Below are 12826 nucleotides of genomic sequence, written 5' to 3'. Positions count from 1 at the left end.
ACAATTAAAAAACTAACTTTTTTTTATTTTACAATTCAGATGTAGCCCTGCGACAGACTGGCGACCTGTCCAGGGTAAACCCCGCCTTCGCCCATCAGCAGCCTGGTTAGGCTCCAACACCCCCGCGACCCTGAACAGGACAGAGCGGTTAAGAAGATGAATGAATTCAGATGTATTCTTCTTCATTTTAGCTATTTGATTATAACATTTAGATTTTTTTTCATATTAGTAGACAAAAGTAGCCAAACCCATGCTTCATTCATGTACATTCGTGAATCATTTCCAATGTGTGTGTGTGTGTGTGTTTTTGTGTGTTTTTATATTAGTCAGACCATTAGATTTGGTCCAAATAAAGGTTCATTAGGCTTTTGGTTCTTCGCCTCAAGTTTGACATATTACCAGTTTTATACAGCTTTTAACCATTTCTGTTCTACAGCGGGGTAGTATGGATTTAAACACCAGGACAATACTGAATGCTGGGGGTCTGCATGAATAAACACTTCTGCTCCATAAAACTGTTTTGCCAACGAATAAAAATCTACCTTATCTTATTTTGATTTTCAAAACGTTATTTTTTATTTAAAATTTCCAACTTTCAAGTCAAGTAATGCTGATTATTCACGTCACGCTATTTTTCTTTTGTTTGGTGTTTCATTAGAAAAAAGGGACCGTCGCTTATTTATGACGTCACATGTTCTCCTGGTCCAATCAAACAGCTCCCGTCTCGTTTTCCCGCGGCACTCACAGCGGAAGTGGGCGTTGTCGCGGAGAAACGTGAATGTTTTTGTTTGTTAGCGTTTGTCCAGCGCACGCTCGCGGCTTTGGTCTGTGTGCTGCTGCAGGCACGCGCGCCTTGCCTTGGCTAACAAGCTAACAAGCTCGCGCCGCGCGCTGGCTCCTCCCCGCTCACCGTGTCTGTCTCGAGCTCACATGTCCACCTGGGTGTTTTGCTGTCGCCGGTCCAGCTAACAGCGGCCCGCCTCCGGCTCTCCTGATCTGATGGATCCCAGTGGCAGCGACCTGGACTCCAGCCTGCCGCAGCCGGAAAACCCGTGCCTGATCGTGGAGGACTCTCAGCCGGACAGCGTCGCTCTGGAGGATGACCCGGAGAGCAGCTACCGAGCCCTGCTGGCCCGCCGCCTGTCCATCCTGCAGCCCGCCTCCCGCAGCCCCGTGCTGGTAAGCCGCCATCCACCCGGTACACCGAGCAAGGTTTGTTCTGATGGTTGCAAACACTTCTGACCGCGTGCACGCGAACAGGTGCTGATCAAAGTCCTACAGGACAGGTAAAGTCAGGTCACACAGACAACTGTAGAACGCCATCAAAACATACATGCACAGTCAGACTTAATTGGCCCCACTGAGCATGCTCAGAACAGCTGATGGTTGTGGTCAGGTTGATGATTCAGCCACTGAGTGTCCTTGAACTAACCTGAACGTGTTTTGGGATCCAGGAGCTGATCTCCTCCCCACTGGGCAGCAGAAGCTCCCAGACCGACAGCCAGCCTGCATCCGGTGGGTGTTTGTCACGCCTCCAGCGCCTCATCAACAGTCCAGTCCTGACCCGGTTCTGTTCTCCTCCTGCAGACACCGACGCACAGTCCGCCCCGCAGGAGCACCGTGGCGCTGTCGGCGGCCATCCGGTGCAGAACAGCAGAGGGTACGGCAGGAGGACACAACTCTGAAGATGCTCAGGCACATGCAGTGATGTCATTTCCTGTTTCAGGTGTGCAGACATGGATTCTGGAGCTGATTCCACAACAAACTGCATTCAGTCTGAAGGTATGTGAGCATGGCTGTGCATGTGGGTGTAGATCTGAACTGGATCTTCAGCTTTGCTGTGTGTTTCAGGGGAATCTTGTCCACTGGGGTTTCTGGAGCTCTCTCAGAGTCAGGATCTCCAGGCTGAGGAAGTCTTAGTTTGTCCCTCCCACACCGACAAGCCCAGGAGCTCAGGTCTGATTTAGGACATGGTGTTGGTCTGAGGGTCAAGGCCGTGGTCCATATTCTCTGTAGTCTGACCGTCTGTCTGGTTCCTGTTTTCCCAGTGGAGCAGACTGTTGGTGCACAGAGCCAGAGCGCCGCGGCGCCAAGGTACGTCTCTTGGTGACATCACGGGAGACCGTCAGCGTTCCTCTTTTAACCCAGAGTTTCTCCTCCAGGTCTGAGGTAAGCTCCAGCAGCTCCTCAGGGTCCGTCTGGCAGCCCACCCTCCAGGTCCCGGCACACTCCCAGAACACGTCAGGCTGCGCCGAGCCGGACCGGCAGGACCAGGAGGTCCTGTCGTCACAGGAAGATCTGTTTGATGGAGACAAGACGGGTATGTTGTTAAACGATGTGAAGATGGGACACACAAACGCACACTGTCTCACAGAGAAACAGACACCAGGAAACCTTCTGGCTGTTATTGTGTTAAAATCCCACTTTGATCATCCTTTGATCTGTTATCAGAGAGTTCCAGTGGTTTTTTATCATGATTAATTACATCACTGATCTTAAGGATCTTTAATGACCTGAATCTAGGATTGTTGGGCATAAATATTGCATAGTGTGTCCTGAACCGGATGTTGATAATTCATGTAAAGGAAAAATGGTATGGTTTAAAAGTTCACTTCCTCCACTCCCTTTCAGGTGATCAACTTGTGATTGATTATGTAATATGTGTCTTTTTTATGTATTATTTAGTGCTGCCCCAAACCATTATTTTAATAGTCGACTAATCACCGATTATTTTTTCAGATTAGTCGACTAATCAGGTTATGCACAAACTGTTTTAAACTTAAACCTTAGTTTTAAACTAGCTAAAAACTAGACATATACCATTACCTGTGATAATGCTAGTATGAATGCTGGAAGCTGAATTTGGCCGCTGAAGATGCTGAAATTGATAGTTAAAAACATTGAAGCTGATAGCTAGCTAAACCTTTAGCTAAATGCCAAATTAGCCTAAAATCTGAAAAAATCCTAAATTAGCCAAAATAGCTAGCATGCAGTTGAAATATTAGCTAGACTCCAAAATAGTACAAAAAACCTTAAAAAATGCCAAAATAGTCCATAAAGCTAACAGAATACCATTATAACTTTCAACTTTACTACACTCTGACTCCATATAATATAAAGTAACGACTAATCGACTATTTTCATAGTCAATTAGTTGACTAATCATTGTAGCCCTATTATTATTACCAGATTGCTTGAAATAAACCATTTCATTCATTCATTTATTTATTTATTTATTACGATTAGCATTTGTAATTAGCCTCTCTGTTCTCTGTTAACACTCTCCCTCTAGCTTACAGACCTTCACAACCCCAATCTAACATTACCAGTGCAGTAAAAATGGCGCTCAACCCCAGAGCTATCCCGCAGTTGTCCCCTGTGCAGAATCCCTTCATTTAGCTAAATTTACATAAATCTTTGATCATGATCTGATCCTTGCATTCTATAAACATATTTCCTATGAAGGTGTGTGTCTCCCGAGCCTCCTGCAGGAGTTCCTTCTCCATCTCATCCCTGTCAGCCTCACTCTGTCCTGTGTTCGGTCAGGTGGTGCAGTGGACAGCACCGTGTCGGACTCGGATCATCAGAGCCAGCCCTCCTTGACCCCGGCCCACACCCTGCGACTGCTCCATCTGTCTGGTCAGGGCCCTCTGGTGCAGGACAGCCTGTCCCAGTCAGTCCCCTCTGCTCTCACAGAACACGGTAAACCCGCCGCACGGAGGCCCCTCAACCACCTTTGTTCTCTGCCTCTTCCTTCAGGAGCTCTGTGGATTATGTGGCCCCCACTCCAGACAACTTCCCCAACACTCCTCTGATAGTTCCCAGCTCACCAACTGAGCCGGAAGCCCAGAACGGTAAAAAGCTGAACCTGCTACACAGTGTGGACTGATCCAATGGTTAAGATGTGACTTTGATCTGGTAGGTGCTGCAGATGCCATGGACACCTCTAAGCCACACCCCTCTGCCTCCACGCCCGTGTCCCAGAGCCCGGCTGGCTTTGCGTTTGAGCGCCTCCTGCCCGTGCCCTCCCAGCCTGAGTTCTCCCACGTATGAACTTCATTTTTTCTGCTCTGTCTGGCCTGAGAAACCTGAAAATGACCCGCGAGGAAAGAGATCCCCTCAATCGATCAAAATGAACAAATATGGACCAGGAGAGAGATCACTGAAACAAATCGTTAGAAATCAGAGAGACAGAGGTGGAAGCTGGATCTCCAGTTCATCCAATCCTCTAAACCACGTGTTCTATTCTGTCCAACCCTCCAGATCATTTTATTTTATTGTTATTAATGACTCGATGTTATCTTGCGCTCATTTCTAACTTGTATAAGTTTGACAAAATATATTTTTATGGAGAGTAAAATATTGAAAGTTATTTAAGGTTTAAGTTGATTTATTCTGGAATGATATTCCTGCCTTTTAAATCTTTAAAACTGTAACTTTTTAACATATTTTTTGTTAAAAAGTTACAGTTTTAAAGATTTAAAAATTGGCATTCTGCTAGTTTTTGGATTATTTTGGCATTTACTGAGATTTTAGTAAATCTTAGAGTTTAGCTAATATTTCAGCTACATGCTAGCTGTTTGAAATAATTTTGGATTTTCTTTTGAAGATTTTTATGCTGTTTTGGAGATTAGCTAATATTTACATGTTAGCTGTTTTGGCTAATTTAGGCTTTTTTTTTTCCTTTTTTTAGGATATTTGAAGATTAGCTATTTTTTTCAGCTACATACTAGCTGTTTTGGCTAACCTAAGTTTTTTCTTTTTAGGCTAATTTGTCATTTAGCTAATATTTTACCTGGTTATCAGCATCAGAGGTTTCAGGTATCAACTTCAGCATCTTTAGCGTCTTCAGCAGCCAAATTCAGCTCACAACATTCACACTAGCATTAAAGCAGGTAATGCTAAATATCTAGTTCATAATTATCTTAAAAAGTTACAGTTTTAAAAATTTAGTTTTAGAGTATTTATTAAATGTATTACCTGTTTCGCCCGCAACCTAAGGTTTGTTTTTGATTTTGGTCCTCTGTGCCAAAAGGTTGACTTTTTTTTTTTTTTAATTGAAGTGCATGCATATTTGGCCCCCTGTGAATTTGACACGCCTGCTCTAAACTGAACCAAGATGAAGTCATCCCTCATTATGGATATCTCCTCACTACCCCCTCAAACCTGTCTTTTTCAGGTGTCTCCTGTTTATTTCTCCTGGTTATTCTGTTACTTCTGTGTCCTCTCCTGAAGTCTGACGTTGCTGTTGTTTCTTCAGGACGTGTTCGTCCCGACGCAGAGCCCGAAGCCCTCTCAGCCTCGGGAGGAGTCGCTGTCTTCTGGTCCACCTTTGGACCCGGCACCGTTTTCCTCCCTGCAGCTCTCTGAGAGCTGCAGCCGGCAGGACCGCAGCCCAGAGGAGGACAGTCAGGCCACACAGATCGAGGCGCTGGAGGAGGCGCCCGGCAGAGACGTAGGCTCCTGCAGGACAGCGAGCTCTGATCCAAGTGGAGAACGGGGCGCTGCTCCTTCACAGTCACAGGAGGATGGACGAAGCGGGATGGTACTGGACAGGAAGCCCCCCTCTGAGGCCACGCCCAGCAGCCTGCCCTCACAGTCCATCATCTCCCAGCCCGCCGTGGCCGACTCCAGAGGAGGAACAGCCGTGAGTCCGTCTGAAGAAGCACATCAGCACGGGGCAGAGACAGACAAGGAGGGGGGGGTGGGATGTGAAGAAGAGGAGGTGGAAGAGGAGCATGCAGGAGGCGCCTCTGGCCTGGCTCTGGTCCTGTCCCAGAGCCAGCTGCTGTCCCCTGAACCCATGGAGGAGGAAGGGGTTGGAGAGAGGCCTCCGGACAGAGAGAACGGACACCCCCCTATCTCCTGCAGCCACCCCCACAAAGAGGGGCTCCAGGCTCCAGAGGGGACGTCCCAGACAGAGATGTCGGGGAGTGAAGCTCAGAGCCTGGCGAACAAAAGTCTGAGCGACAGCTCGGGAGGTGAGCTCTGTGACTAAGTTAGTTGTCGACTATTTAGCCGATCAGTCGACTAATCGTGGCAGCTCTACTGCTCACACATCAGATCTTCAGAAGCCCCCTTTCCTAAATCCAGCCTCTGATTCCAGCTCCGCTTCTGTCTTCCAGACATTTCCTTTCACTTCACTCTTCCTAAAGACGGAGAGCTGGCAGGCCCCCCCGCCAGCGCCACGCCGCCTCTGGTCAACCAGCTGAGGCAGACGCTCAGACACAGCACCCCCATTGGTGCGACCACCCCCCAAATCCAGAGTTCAGTCCTGGGCTGACACTCCCTGATGTCTACTGTGGCTTTTGTGCAGAAACCGCCTCCTTCTCTGAAAAGCTGGACGTGCCCGCGGACATGGCGGGGGCCGACTCCCCCTCAGTGGACGAGGACAGGAAGCTGAGTCTGAGGATGAAGCTGGTGACGCCGGTGGAGGAGGGCAGCTCCGAGCGCTTCAGCCTGCAGAGTGAGTGTACGCTCCCCGTGGGGCCTCCAGCTCTTCCTCACATCTCCTCACCTCCTCACTGTCACCGCTCAGAGCCGGCCTCGTCTGAGGAGGACGCAGCTGTGGTCAAGGTCACCACCGTTTCCATGGCAGCCCCCAGGTAAGATCCTGCTGAGTCACACACTTCCCTTTACACAGTATAGGAGCTTCATGCATGATCTCCTGCAGCTGTGCTCCACCAAACAAACCCGGCATTGTTCTCCACAGGATTTTAGGAGCAGGTTACAGATAGTCCTACTAGGCCTAGCTTTGTGTTTCGTGCTGGAAGGATGATGGTGACTGCAGCTCCTCTGCCTTAAAGTCCCTGGCCCTGGCCCTTTTCTGCGTTGCAGTCTAGTCGAAACATCATCAAAAAAACAAAACTGCCAGTTAAATTATTCTTTTCCAATGAAGAAACGATTTCCAAGCAATTGAATGTAAATAAACCAGACAAACTCTGCTTTGAGTCAGTTTGTTCCTCCTCTTCATTCCTTTTTTGACCTCAAAGCTGTCCCTGAGGGCTTGTTTTGCTGCTTTTCATCCTGAAAGTTTTGAAGAAGCACCCCTCCTCCCTCCTCCTCCCTTCCACCTAGCTCAGGCAGGGGGTGGGTCAGGCAAGGAGGGACGCAACACCAGATAAAGTTATTGGTTATCGGAAACTTTTGAGTTATTTAATTTCTTATCTAATTTTTAACTTTTCACACAAAACAAGTGGTGTGTTAACTTGGAAAAAAATAAATAATGAATAAATCATTGGAATTTGGCGCCCCCTCCAACAGATGGCATTCTAGGCGGTCGCCTAGCTCGCCTATACCCATGGAAAGTCGCCCTATGACAATTTTTTTTAGATTACAAAAAACGTTCCCAGTAGTGTTTTTATTAAGATTATAAAGTTCTTAACCAAAATCCCACAACTTAAATGTCTTAAAAAGCCATTTTTCATGTTGATCTGAAGCCTCTGTTTCCAAAATCTCCTCTGAGGGGGCGTGGCTTTTGGAGCTGAGCTGAGTAGCCCCACCCCTGAAAGTTAAAAAGCAGGATTTTCATCGGAGGAGGACTTTAAGGCAGACTCCTTTCTCAGCCTGGTTTCTGCCCAGGCATGTAAGATTTATGATCACACTGTCCTCTGCAGCGTTCATTCCAGCGACCACTTCCAATGGAAAGTCTATGTAAATGCACATTTCACTTTAAAAGTGAAACCAGCTGAACCTCAACCCAATCTTGGCCTCAGATTTGAACGTATTGACAGTGTCCTTTTTAAAAGTCTTCATGTATCAGAATAGAGCTGTGACAGAAAAAGCCTGGAGCCACATTCACACCGTTGTGACATCTCATGTGCTGGTATCAGGTAGCGACAGTCCTGTGAGTGTACAAGAATCTGCGTTCAGCGCGTTCTTAAGGGCTGCAGATGTCTGGATGCATCCTCAGGTTGCTGCCGTCCATGACCTGGTGTTGCTGGTGTGTGTTGTTGCAGCAGTCCGTCTGTGTTCACGCGAGTGCGGCAGGTGCACCGGCAGCAGGAGGCAGGAGGGGGCAGTCAGCCTGTGAGCAACACCACCAATGTCGAGTGAGTAGATGCAGTCAGAGCTTTGGACTCCTGGGTCACTTTAAGATTCACACACAGGATCTTCTTTGAAGAGAGAGAGACCTCCCTCACGTCAGATCAGATCCCTGCTAACCTGTTAACGTTGGCAGTTCTTTTACTCCTATTGCTGCCTTTAGGGGGCGCCACAGCAAATCACGTGTCTGCACCAACCTCCCTCATGTCGTGTTTTAAGTGTTTTAAAAAGGCTAATTTAGAGTTTTTATATTAATTATCGGGAATATCTTTTTAAGCAAGTCAATGTCAAGTTTTACCGGATATTATTTACAATCTAAGTTCAAAAAGGCTTATAAGAAAATTCTAATGACTGAGCATGTTTTAGACCTCAAATGGTTACTTTAAAAATGATTGCCTTAAAAGAGTTTGTAAAATTCATGTGTGTGAGTTTATTCAGCCAGAAATGTATGTTTAGGTTGACCGAGTCCTATGGGAAATTCCATTAAACATTAGCATCAAGCTAGTGGACTTTAGCTTTATGTGCTAAATCGATTTCTATTTTTTATGAATTAATTATTGATCTGTTAAGCTTAAATCGATTCAAATCAATTCATCGATTCTTACATGGAACAAAACCCACTTCAGTCCACAGAACGATGGAGAAAACTAAGTATCACCCCGATTTATGCATGCGTAATTCCTGATTTGTGCGTAATTTAGGATTTGTGCATGTGTATTCATGTAACTCATATAATACATTATGTGCATAAGTACAAAAATTATTAAATACAAAATAAATACAAAATAAAATGTTCACATGCTCAAATTAAAATTACAACAGCTTGAAACTAATTACACACAGAAATCTTTAAAAATTACGCACAAATTACCTCTTACTCACACACAAAACCTCAGTTACGCAGGAGTCTGTGGTGAGACTTATTTCACGTCTCACAGATTCATCTGCAAGTGATGCGTTTAAATTCTGCTTTTCTTTCTGAAACGTCCTCCAGGAGAAGCAGAACAATGTTTCCAATGTTAATGATCTGAACATTTTAGTTAGAACTTCTCCTTCAGAGAATCCATGTAGCACTGTATGATATTAACAATCTCATTATTCCACTGATACATTTACAGTATGTGAACTGGATCTCGTTGTTTTCATGAATCTCCCAGGGAGGGGCTGTTGGCTTCCCCTAAGAGGAGCTCCCAGACGCCTTCACGTGGATGCCACAGCCTGCCAAACAGCCAGTCGGAGCTCTCGCAGCAGGGGGGGCTGGCGGCGCCGCAGGGGAGCCTCAAACCTGCCGTCAAGCCGCCTGAGGAGCAGAGAGGGGCCCCTGAGGCCCCCCGCCCGGGTGCAGCAGAACCACAAAAACTGGTCTTCCTGCAGGCGGCCAACAGCACGGCCACCTCCACCCCTTCCAAGGTTTGTGCGTACACGTGCTTGTGCACAGTCTCACCGCTAACACCAGAGGATTGTTTTCAAATAAATAGTTGGTTGTGGGGGTAAGAGATATACGGTATTCTGCATCTAAAATGAAAGTTTTTTTTGCTGATCACTGGTAGCTCGGAGGAGAAATTGAATGTTGTGTTAGTCTGGAGGCGGAGCTGTCAGAGCAGACTTCCTGGAGGGAGCTGTTGGCATCGATCTTATGTCAGCACGTTTCCAACCGCTCGTTTTCGTGGGTATGGGAGGCTAGAAGAGCTGCTGCCTCTTAAGGGTAACTGAACGGGGAAGTTGGAGGCTGACTCCACCCACAGCTGAAATGTGAAAATCCAGTTAGAGGGGCGGAGCTGCAGATCATGACGTGGGACAGAAAAGGAACCCAAATGAACCCACTGTTTCTGATGACTTTTTAATGAATGAATTTATAAATGTTTTTGGCCCAAAAATCCAAATCAGATTGATACACCATCAATAGGGATGTAACCATTCAGTCAAGCCACCATTCGATTCACAGTTTGAAGTCACAATTTAGATTTTTTTTTCTCAACACAGTGAATTAAAGGTATTTTAAGGCTAAGTATGTTTTCTTTTTGCCCCTTACATCAAACTGTCTGTTTTCATACTAAGAGAAAGAATTCAATTCAGATAAACAATTATACATAATACTGAAATGATCACAAATCCTTTCATGTTGTGCTGCTCGGTGAAACCCCCTGCAGCCGCTAAGCACGCACTCTCACTCAGCTCAAATGACCATTCACCCGCAGCTCACAGAGAAAAAAGGACAGAGAGCTAAAGAGAGTTAATAAAAAGAGCATGGCTCCTGGGAAGGAGTCAGAGGGAAACGGCGGTGAAGCTGCGTCATCCCCATGACTTTTGTTATCCTAGAATGGTCAAAGATGGATGAAAATTTAAAGTTGTTGGGTGAGGAACAAATCTCTGCTTTGCTTGAATTTGCACTAATAGTTGTGATCACAACATCGTGAAATCCTGGAGGGACTGACTTATGTGAAACTTTTAAATCTGAAGGAGCTGCAGGGATTTCCCAGGAGGAAAGCGCAGATGAAGAACACACAGGATGTCCGCTACACACACACTCACAGCGAGCCTTTTGACTATAACACATGTAATGATTCTCTGTGAATCGGTAAAAACTCCCGTTACTCTCTCTTAACTTCAAGCCTTTATGCCAGGATTGTCAAACTTCATGCACAAGGGCTGAACCGGATAAGCATTTATTGAACACTCTAAAACTTCATTTTAAAACAAATTTTTTTAACATAATTTTGAATAATAAAAAGGCAGGAACATTATTCCAGAATTAATTAACTTAAACCTTAAATAACTTTCAATATTTTACTCTCCAAAAAAATAAATTTTGTCAAAATTATAGAAGTTAGCTATGAGTGCAAAATAACTTCGGGTCATTAATAACAATAAAATAAAATGATCTGGAGGGCCGGATCCTGGTATTTCCTAGAATATGACACTTTACATTATTAATGTGTTGCATTTCGGTGAAAAGCTGCTTTAAGTGTTGTTTACCAGCACAGATGTGAAACTTGTCCACACATCTAGTCATGGTCAACTATGACAGAATCTGCTTCCACGCTTCCCCTCCTCTTCTGCTCCTCACAGGGAGATCCGGGGTCTCCGTCGCTCAGGAGAGCCGCCGGCCCGACTCACCGCAGACATGTGCGCACCATCCAGGAGGTGCGCACCACCATCACGCGCATCATCACAGACGTGTACTATGAGGACGGCAGGGAAGTGGATCGCAGGGTCACGGAGGTCAGTCGCTCCAGAGTCCATCATGTTCCCCATTAGGAGGGATCAAACTGGTAGTGATCAGAACTACTTCCAAAGACTTCGGTACCAACAGAACCAACACCAGCAGAACACACCGCTCATCTTTTGACCTGTTGCTAAACCATTCCCAGTAGTCTTTTCACTATGATTTCACTATTTTAGCCACATTTTTAAAAAAGGTGTTGTTTTCAAGGACATAGTTTCTGCAGAGCAGCAGGAGTTCATTAGAATTCACCTCTGGTTAGTCCTTTGTTTAGTCTCCCTCTAGCTAACAGCCCCTCACAACCTTACATCAACAAAAATGTTGAGCAGTATCGGATCTATCCAGTCGTACTGTTCTGATCCAGATTCCAGCTCAGACCAGGAAAACAAAGAGGTTCATGGATCTATGTGTCTCCAAGAGATGCATCAGAAGGGGGCGGAGCAGCTTGTGACCCCCCAGGGTATTTTCTATGTCACATCTACAAGCTTTTAGAAAACGGCTTGTTTTCATCTGAGCAGTTCTGCGTGTTCCCCTCGACTGCATTGAGACTTCTGTCTGGAAGAACTGCAGCTCACCCCCCCACCCCCCCCATCTGTGACTCCCCCAGGAGAGTGAGGAGCCTGTGGTGGACTGTCAGGTCCTGGAGGAGGTTTCTCCATGCCGCACTGGCAGCTCCGTCACCTTAGGGGACCTCGCTGACATCAGCTCCCTGTCCTCCAAGGCCTCCAGCAGCAGCACCGCCCCCCCCAGGCCAGACTTCATTATCCCACCCAGCAGAGGAGCCAGGTCCATGAGGTACTGCGCCCCCTCCTGCCGTCTGTGCTCCACTTGCATGCTGAGTGTTCCCTCTTTTTCTGACCTTCTAACTCTTGACCTCCCTGTGGCTGACTGACCCCAGTGCTGCACAGGCACGAACACAGGGGGCGCCACGTCTTAATGAGCCCCCCCGGGTTCCTGCCTGTGCAGCCAGACCAACTGTTCGTCCCCTCTGTGTGTCTGCAGTCCCAGGAGGGGAGGTGGGCATTTACAGAGGGGTCACAGGGGTAACAGGGTGGGGTCAGTGGCCTCCCCGGGTAGAAGCTTCAATACTTCAGGGTCCCGGTCCTTCCTCCCCGTGACCCCTAGGGGTAGGGCTAGAAGGGGCCGTCCCCCATCCCGCTCCTCCATGTCCAGGTGAGTCTTCCCAGAGACTCGTTCCTGCACTCCAACCCCCCCCACCCCCACAGCAGCCGCAGTAACACTTTCTTCCTGCTACTACTTCTATCTGCAGTCTGGTTGGCAAATGTAGACAAACTGGTATGTTGTTAACTAGATAGTGACAGAACAGTAACCTGACATTAACATGTTGGTATATGTTGGTAACATGTTGGTTGGTGGTTAATAACCTCACATTAACCCTTCGGTTACTTGTTGGTAGTGCTGCCACAAACTATTTTTTTAATAGTCCATAAATCAACGAATAATCAAAAAAAAATAGTCGACTAATTGGGTCTTGCTTAAAGTGAATGTAAAAACTCATCTTAACCATCATTATATTTAAAATAACTACAAATAGACAAT

The 12826-nt window shown here is 46.5% G+C and overlaps 1 protein-coding gene across 5 annotated transcripts in view; it reads left to right on the top strand.

Annotated features, from left to right (window-relative positions):
* tp53bp1 (tumor protein p53 binding protein, 1) overlaps positions 1–12826 on the top strand; it is a 32397-nt gene that overhangs the window by 13257 nt on the left and 6314 nt on the right. For 3 of the 5 annotated variants that reach the window (XM_036217169.1, XM_024296309.2, XM_024296311.2), the window contains exons 2-20: positions 966–1179; positions 1455–1515; positions 1588–1660; positions 1727–1782; positions 1852–1956; positions 2049–2094; positions 2163–2320; positions 3547–3673; positions 3760–3854; positions 3923–4047; positions 5261–5981; positions 6126–6242; positions 6317–6466; positions 6539–6605; positions 7959–8051; positions 9201–9453; positions 11113–11265; positions 11874–12061; positions 12269–12439. In XM_036217169.1, the coding sequence (XP_036073062.1) occupies positions 1000–1179; positions 1455–1515; positions 1588–1660; positions 1727–1782; positions 1852–1956; positions 2049–2094; positions 2163–2320; positions 3547–3673; positions 3760–3854; positions 3923–4047; positions 5261–5981; positions 6126–6242; positions 6317–6466; positions 6539–6605; positions 7959–8051; positions 9201–9453; positions 11113–11265; positions 11874–12061; positions 12269–12439 (2939 nt within the window). In that variant the 5' untranslated portion in view covers positions 966–999. Of the gene's footprint in view, positions 1–287; positions 1180–1454; positions 1516–1587; positions 1661–1726; positions 1783–1851; positions 1957–2048; positions 2095–2162; positions 2321–3546; positions 3674–3759; positions 3855–3922; positions 4048–5260; positions 5982–6125; positions 6243–6316; positions 6467–6538; positions 6606–7958; positions 8052–9200; positions 9454–11112; positions 11266–11873; positions 12062–12268; positions 12440–12826 lie in introns of those variants that run through there. The other 2 variants (XM_024296308.2, XM_024296312.2) reach the window with 2 other exon arrangements.

Source organism: Oryzias melastigma, linkage group LG3 (genome assembly GCF_002922805.2).
Source record: "Oryzias melastigma strain HK-1 linkage group LG3, ASM292280v2, whole genome shotgun sequence".
Lineage (NCBI taxonomy): Eukaryota > Metazoa > Chordata > Actinopteri > Beloniformes > Adrianichthyidae > Oryzias > Oryzias melastigma.
Note: the sequence above shows the minus strand (reverse complement) of the source record. Positions and strands in the feature narration are given on the sequence as shown.